Source organism: Anopheles moucheti, chromosome 3, assembly GCF_943734755.1.
Source record: "Anopheles moucheti chromosome 3, idAnoMoucSN_F20_07, whole genome shotgun sequence".
In the NCBI taxonomy this organism is placed as follows: domain Eukaryota; kingdom Metazoa; phylum Arthropoda; class Insecta; order Diptera; family Culicidae; genus Anopheles; species Anopheles moucheti.
The window spans coordinates 86,685,997-86,694,444 of NC_069141.1; the positions used below are offsets into that span (position 1 = coordinate 86,685,997).

At 40.8% G+C, this 8,448-nt stretch overlaps 1 protein-coding gene across 1 annotated transcript; it reads right to left on the reverse strand.

Annotated features, from left to right (window-relative positions):
* Positions 1 to 4,876: 4,876 nt before the first annotated feature.
* Positions 4,877 to 5,853, reverse strand: LOC128303898 (uncharacterized). Its single transcript, XM_053040982.1, has one exon. The coding sequence runs from the start codon at positions 5,688 to 5,690 to the stop codon at positions 5,115 to 5,117; it is 576 nt and encodes a 191-aa protein (XP_052896942.1). The 5' UTR covers positions 5,691 to 5,853; the 3' UTR covers positions 4,877 to 5,114.
* Between the last annotated feature and the right edge of the window lie 2,595 nt (positions 5,854 to 8,448).

Below are 8,448 nucleotides of genomic sequence, written 5' to 3' on the forward strand. Positions count from 1 at the left end.
TCAAGAAGCCACATTTATCATCAACGTTTGAGGGGAGAAGAAACCGGAACCACCGGAACCAGACCAGATAGACTGGGCGTAACGAAACGCAACCGGGTCGAAAGTTTCGTCCAAGAAACTTTGCATCCACTCCTCTGTGTCGTGTATGCTGCTGGCGACCTTAGAATGTCTGGTTGCGAGCAAAGAGGAAAGGAAAATATCGTTGGCAAGTTTTTCGTGGTCCTAGTGATAAAGACTTCTTAGATATGGTTTGAAGTACCGGCACCGAAACAACTGACTGTAAACAGTTTTTGAAAGGCTTCTCCGCTACCGGCAGGTGGCCTTACCGGGATGCTTTAAGGAAGGAAATAGAGCAAGTTGTACTATCAGAAGTTTAACCTTCTTGTGGCGCACTGACTGGATCCCTACGGTAGGATTTGTTCGGTGATAGTTTTGATATTAAAATGTTTTCCTTGTTTGAATTATGTTTTTGTATGTCAATGCTACAAACAAATTTCGTGCTATTGAATTTGTTCTTTAACCAGTCAACCAACTAACCAAAATCGCTACTGTACATTTAGTCTAGGTGGCTATCAGTCCGCATCGAAGCACTGGCAATCGTTTCAATTAATAACAGGACGCTCAAACTGCATCTCATTCCACCGGAAGGTACTTGTAAAATTTTGTTTGCATAATTCATCGTGACCTGAAAATGGTCATTTCACGGTGCCGAATTTAATTACGCCTCACAGTTTCCATCGCACTCGCGCCGGTTCCGAGTGGACGGGCGGTGTTATTATTTTGCCACTTCCACACACGAAAGGAAACAAACAAACGAACTGAGCAAACGTTATCGGGATGCAAGCCGCAAAAATTATTGTGATTATCAGAACGCTTCATAACTCTTGTTTGAGTGCGGCACGAAAGTACACACACACACACACACACACACACACACACACACACACACACTCGCGTGAGTGTAAGGATTTAATTAATTTAATGAATCTCGTCCATACTGTCGCTAGATGATGGACAAACGGATGCATTGAATGACTGATGAGTGGAAGTGGCAGCCATGGAATATTTACTCGATAAATACTTACTTTTCACTCGATATGGTTAATATTAACACGCTCTGTCTATCGAATCGGATCTCGGATTGTGCTCCTTGAAATGCACAGTGTGAGAACAACGCCAATGGAATAATAATTTTCATTTACCCTTAAACACTTCACCTTTCGTGCATTGCAGAGGGATTTCAACGCCAACACCCTTGTTTAACGTCAATTACGTTATGTGTTTGCCTGTGTATCCTGTGCATGTGTAAAATAATATTTTTCTTACGGTTAGCATAAATGCTCAGAACGGTTTGTTTGAATTGTACCCTACTGTTTCCTCTTAAACGCAGCATACCATGAAATTTTGTTAGTGAATTGTTATTTTAAATCAGAAATAAATTTGAAACATTGATTTAATTATACTTGTTGACTAACTATACTATGTTATATGGTATACTAAGTTGAAAATGATATGTTATAATCCGTATAGCCAAAAACAAGATTAATTTCTACTTGTATGCTGACTTTAATGTAAACTGCTGGATATATGTATGTTTTTTTTGATAAGAAATATATAAACAGTGTTTGCTTAATTCCATTCCTATGTCATTATTGTACATAGTGGTGTGAAATAATATTTGCAATAAATCCAATTCTGATGAAAAAAGGAATTGAAAGTGTTGACGTTTTTACGTGGAAACATGTAACTGGATAGTCTACATTTAGGCGCATTACAATTTATCCGGGACTAGGTTTAAAGTGTACAGATCAATTGCAAACGTCTATAATAAGTTAAGAATTAAGATTTAAGTTTATCATACATTTCGTTGACTCAGTAACATCACACTGAGAGTTGTTTCGATGTCTTTTCATCAGAAAAGTTTTTTTTACCATTTTGTTTGCGCAAAAATGATCTTTTGGGGTCGTTAAGTCCCTATGGTTTATTTGCTCGTTTTCATTCACGTGTTATGCCAGTGCGACATCTTACCCGCTGTGCGGCACTTTTGCACAAAACAACGATAAGTCACAACCATTAAAAAGCATCCCATCGGCCGGCGTGAAAGTTCAGCATCAGCGTGCGGCCAGTTGCGCTAATGACCGGAAATGGATTTTCCCTTGCTACCGATGCCGGCGTCAAACGTTGAGACAAACCGTGGGAAGATGGCGGATGTGTAAGCCTAATGGTGACGGGTTCCGTGACCTGTTTGCTACATGCTGTTGGCGACGAACAACTCGTCCGTCACCCGTACGTGGGGATGTGGTTCGGCAGGGGGCAGGAGCGTTTGAATAAATTAGACGGTAATGGTAGTGAAGGTGCTCCCCGGTGCCCATTAAGCTGTTACCTGTACGTTATAATGAAGGACGACGTCCGTTGCAGTGTCGGGTACCAATTTGGGTGGGATGGAAGTTTTCCTTACGTGGGTTGCGCACCTGGGAATGGCATCAATATTTTTGTTGGTTTGTGATACGATTATACTCGGCGATGATTTCATTCTGGTCCGTTGATAGTATGCTTGTTGTTTTATGTACCGCAGAGATAATTCATTCGAAGCATTCTTCGAGTTTACTGCTTGATGAATTGTGTTACGGTGCTTCGGAATGCTAATGGGGCTTGAATCTTTGAAGAGAAGCATTTTTGACCAATTATTTACGGGATATAGTAAAGCTGTTCAATGAATCAGCGTAATGTGTGGGCAACAGTAGTTAAATACAGCATACCAATGCTGTTGGTGTCCAAAACCCTTGTTCCGAGAAGTAAATCAATATGGAAAACGCCAAAATGTATGCAATTCGTGGATAAGAACAGCAACCACTCAAACTGTAGTTTCACTTTAAAAGGAGGTACCAGAAAGGTAAATTTCCGCTCACAAGCCGACTGCAGTCGGTTACGCCAACCAATTAAATCCACACAACAGGTGAGAAATCACCTGCAATGCTATGATTAAGGTGAACCTATTTATCCTGTGGCGCATTCGATTTATTTGCTCGTAATACGTACTGGCACGTATTGCGTTTCGTACACAATACACCTTAGGTAAACAATTGTCTTCTTATGTCTCAGCACCATCATTACCTCACCGAAGACGACGGTGTTAACGAATGAGACGAAAATCGATAGCAAATCTATCATTCTGGTGATCCGGTCGTTGGCTGTCTGACCGTCACCGTCACGAAGCATCCAGCATCTTCATCTCACGCAGCAGGAAGATAAATCTAATCAAAGGATAAAATATTTGCTTCGTCGATGCAGCATCACTGGCCAGCAACCGTCCAGAGGAGCATGATGGTGTGATTTATGTACGTCTAAGTGCTTCGATACACTTGTAACGAGCTCGTCGAGTGAGTGTGTACGATAATACTAGCCATTATAGCAAACTGACCAAGACGGTCTTCTCATAAGAAAACGTTGCTTTTGGAAGGCAGGGAATAGAAATATTACACGCAACAAATTCGAAATACTATCAACTGTGACGCGTAATGTGACGGAAGTGACCACAGCCTAATTCTTCTTATCACTGACACATAAATCCTCCTTAGGTGCTTAAAGATAGGGGATGGAATTGTGTATTTATTTTCCATGGATAATCCTTCATTGCGTTGTGTGTTTGTTGTGGAAGCAATTGGAAAAATAGTACGAACATATTCCACCCATCATGCAATGATTCTCACACAACATACGAGTATGGTTCAGCTAGCAAAACCGAATATGCAGCTCCAAACAAAAAAGTTACCCCTCATTGTTCTGAGTGCTCTTAAAACTGACCGGCGTAAGACGAACAAAGGGACAAACCCCATAGTTGTGGTGGTCGGTGTCGTGTTGTATAAACGTCTCGCAAGATGATCGCACCTATTCCGGCGAATTGTCCCGAAAGTAGCGCCAACCCCAGAGTACTCCCAACGGTGGCTAACGATGACGGCGTTCAACCTACGGACGCTAAGAGCATTTTTGTGTTTGATGCTGGTGTTGGTTGGGTTTACTTTCACTGTTCCACCCATACTATTCCATTCCTGTGCAACCTGTCACTCTCGGTACGGGACAGCTTCCATCCTTGGCATATGGCGTAAGGTTTCTCGTGCTATACGTTTGCGTGCGTACTGCGTCGTGTATTCGAGCAGCACAGACGAAACATGTCACTCGACGGGAGTTTCGTATTTATTGACTTAGACGTATCATCGTCTTGCGGAGATGTCAAAGGTCCAAGTAGGGCAAAAACACAAAAATGCTGGCATTAGCGCAGTTAAAGTTTTTCTTGGTGTCCTTGGAATTGGGATGAACGTTCTGGTGGTAATAGTTTCATACCGATATACAATGGAACTGATTGCTGGCAAGCATCACACTTTGGAAAGTATTTCTTTCCACTACACAACACTTTGACCTTCGACATGAAAGGAGATTAATCTTTTATTTATTGTTACAGGATGTGACCGGTAAGCTTATTAACACTTCTAGTATCGGTCCGTCACGCGACCTCGGACGAAACACACTATTCAAACTCTGCTATTCATTATTCACTATTGGGGAGGTGTTGCCCACATGAGCACACCATATTTGGATCTTTCATTTTGTTCGATTGACGAGGATGAAGTAAGAGGCGTTACTGGTTTGTGCAAGAATTGATTACGTCTGAGACGATAAGATTCGCGAAACGAGTCGTAACGACGGGAATGTATTTGTGTTATGAGTCGTTTGATTTCATTTTATTCATATGTACATTTCACATTCATACAGTGTGATGTATTTGAAATAAGAAACTTAATTATTGAATTATATGATGTTCAACTACAAGCGAAAAGTGTTCTCAATACAGAAATAAGCCTTCTTTAATATATGCGATTGAAATGCTTTATTCGGTAACAATTTGCCTATGAGATGATTGAGTAATTGAATTGCTAAATTAATAACTTTTATGCTACTTGCCATGCGAATTAAACAGAGTTAATGATAAATACGATACTTGTGATTAAGTTTTTTTACACAACATTAAAATTTTCATTTTACACATTAACAGGGAAAACGGAAAACTCGTGGAGACTTCTGTTAACTGTGTCTTCCGCGTTTTTCATCGAGACACACTATTGAAGCCCACGATCCTTGATGGTTTTCTGGAGATTGGCTTGTATTTCACGTGTCTTCGACAAAGTAATGTTTCGTTCATTGATCATTTTCTCCAACTCAACGATGGTATCATTCAGTGTTTGTATCTGTTGCGTCGCTATGTTTAGCTCCTGCTCTTTTTCCACGTACTCTTTTTGATATTGTTCCACCTCCGTCAAGTCGTCAACATATTTTTCGTCCAGCATGCGGAATATTTCCTTGAGATCATCTACCTCACTGGCACTTCCCGTCATGGATGGGATTACTTTATAGTGGTTCATTTTATCAGCCGCGTACTTTTCGGTGGACTCTTTCAGAGACGTATACTTAGCACGATCACGATTGAAACGTTCCAGTAAGCGTTGCACTGTTGGGGAGGTGTCTTCTTTCTCACCCGAGTAGGGCACACCATATTTGGGGGCGATCGATTGGAGATGGGTTTGAATATCCTCGAAGTAATAGACATCGGGCTCACAATACGTAGGCCAACCGTACGATTTGGAAATAAACACAACGAATAACAGAAGTACAGTCAATGTTGATCTGCTCGCCATGATGCTCCAGGAGTTACTTGCGCTGTATTCCGCGAAGGTTAGATTACTGGAACATGAGATTGCTGATAGTTCGTTTGTCTGGTCGTGTCGTTCCTGTTTCACGAACACGCACACAAAGATTTTACATCTAGAAGCAATGTTATGAGCAAACAAATGATGACCTCGTGATTAAAGCAATAACCCTGCAAAGAAATGTGGGATTCCCACTGGTTTACAATGGAAAAAGGGAATCCCCAATGCAGGCATTCTGTTTATTTGAAGACCGTGTTCATATGATAAGAAGCATCAAGAACTGACTGAACAACTGAAGTAATTTTTTTGTTCGATCGAATAGCAACACAGCGCATCAAAATCGACTTTTGTAAGATCGTGTAATTTATTACTGTAAAGTTGTATTACATGGCATAGCATAGAGACTATATGCACTATCTGCGCTATATTTCGTTGTTAGAACTCACTTTATTTTCGTCCCACGCTTCATCACATTTAACCCTGTACGGTAGTAGGATTGTCATTGATCTTTGCCTGAAGCTTTCTGTTTTCCATTAGCTCCGATGTAAGTGTTTGGTTCAATATTACCAACTGGGACTGTAGCTGTCGCTGTGTTTCCTTTAGCGCTTCCAGCTGGTGTTGGTTATTTTCGAGTTCGGTGATCAAATTAACATTCGCATGTTTCTGCTCCTTCAACTGTAACTCGTGGAAGGCGTTCCGTTCTTCCACCCAGCTGAAGATCTTCTCTAGTTGCAACGTGTTCTCCTCTAATCCATTTACCGGTATACTGAACTGCTTTAGCTTGCCTTGTACTAACGTAGACACTTGTTCCACGTACTGCTGGTAAGAGGGTAGCATGTTTTGGTACGATTCCAACAGCAGTTTCAACCGTTTGTCCACTGTGCGTGTGGTGTAGAATGGAGCCGTTTGGATGTCGCGAGCTGTATCATTTATTGTGTCAGCGATGAGCAGAAGTTGGTTTTTGATTGTCTTACACGTCGCTCCAAGCATTAACCCACCGGAACATAGTGGTATAAGCACCAGGAGCACTAGAAACACTCGCGTAATGATCATATTAACAAGGCACACTAGTTAGCCGTATGATATCACCGGAAATGAATAGTCTCAGAAAATTAAAACCCAAGCGTCTGGTTCGATTGACGTGACTGAAGTAAGAGGGCAGTTTGCAACGGAATGATTATGTCCGAAGCGATAAGATTCGCGAATGGGCATGTGTTCGTGTCTACTGCATCGTACTGATACACTTTCATCTGATGTATAATAATCTGATTAATTATAATAATCTGATTCATCTGATTATAAGCTGTTCAAGTTAGAGCTTATAGCTGCTGAAACTGCATTGTACCAGAGAAATGTTGAAGAAAATATCTTCTGTACCCTATTTCTCACACTGAAACTCGTATAAATGTTGTACTTGTGATAATATTTTCTTACACAACATTAAAACTTACACATTGACACAAATTTAAAAATCTTACACATTGACAGAGAATAATCTTTATTTTATTGCTACATGGTTTGTACGGAAAACTCGTGGAGTCTTCTGTTAACTGTGTCTTCCGCGATTTTCATCGAGACACACTATTGAAGCCCACGATCCTTGATGGTTTTCTGGAGATTGGTCTGTATTTCACGCGTCTTCGACAAAGTATTGTATCCTTCATGGAACATTTTCTCCAATACAACGATGGTATCATTCAGTGTTTGTATCTGTTGCGTCGCTATGTTTAGCTCCTGCTCTTTTTCCACGAACTTTTTTTGATATTGTTCTATCTCCGTCAAGTATGCAAAATATTTATCGTCCAGCAAGCGGAATATATGTTTGAGATCATCAAGCTCACTGGCACTTCCCTTCACGGATGGGATTACTTTATAGTGTTTCATTTTATCGGCCGTGTACTTTCTGATAGACTGTTTGAAAATTATTTGCTTTACTTGATCGTGGTTGAAACGTTCCAGTAAGCGTTGCACTGTTGGGGAGGTGTCTTCTTTCTCACCCGAGTAGGGCACACCATATTTGGGGGCGACCGATTGGAGATGGGTTTGAATATCCTCGAAGTAATAGGCATAAGGATCACAATACGTAGGCCAACCGTACGATTTGGAAATAAACACAACGAATAACAGAAGTACAGTCAATGTTGATCTGCTCGCCATGATGCTCCAGGAGTTACTTGCGCTGTATTCCGCAAAGGTTAGATTACTGAAACATGAGATTGCTGATAGTTCGTTTGTCTGGTCGTGTCGTTCCTGTTTCACGAACACGCACACAAAGATTTTACATCTAGAAGCAATGTTATGAGCATACAAATGATGACCTCGTGATTAAAGCAATAACCCTGCAAAGAAATGTGGGATTCCCACTGGTTTACAATGGAAAAAGGGAATCCCCAATGCAGGCATTCTGTTTATTTGAAGACCGTGTTCATATGATAAGAAGCATCAAGAACTGACTGAACAACTGAAGTAATTTTTTTGTTCGATCGAATAGCAACACAGCGCATCAAAATCGACTTTTGTAAGATCGTGTAATTTATTACTGTAAAGTTGTATTACATGGCATAGCATAGAGACTATATGCACTATCTGCGCTATATTTCGTTGTTAGAACTCACTTTATTTTCGTCCCACGCTTCATCACATTTAACCCTGTACGGTAGTAGGATTGTCATTGATCTTTGCCTGAAGCTTTCTGTTTTCCATTAGCTCCGATTTAAGTGTATGGTGCAATATTACCAACTGGGAC

Coding starts and splice junctions, on each gene's coding strand:
- LOC128303898 (XM_053040982.1), bottom strand. CDS start 5,690: ATGGCGAGCAGATCAACATTGACTGTACTTCTGTTATTCGTTGTGTTT.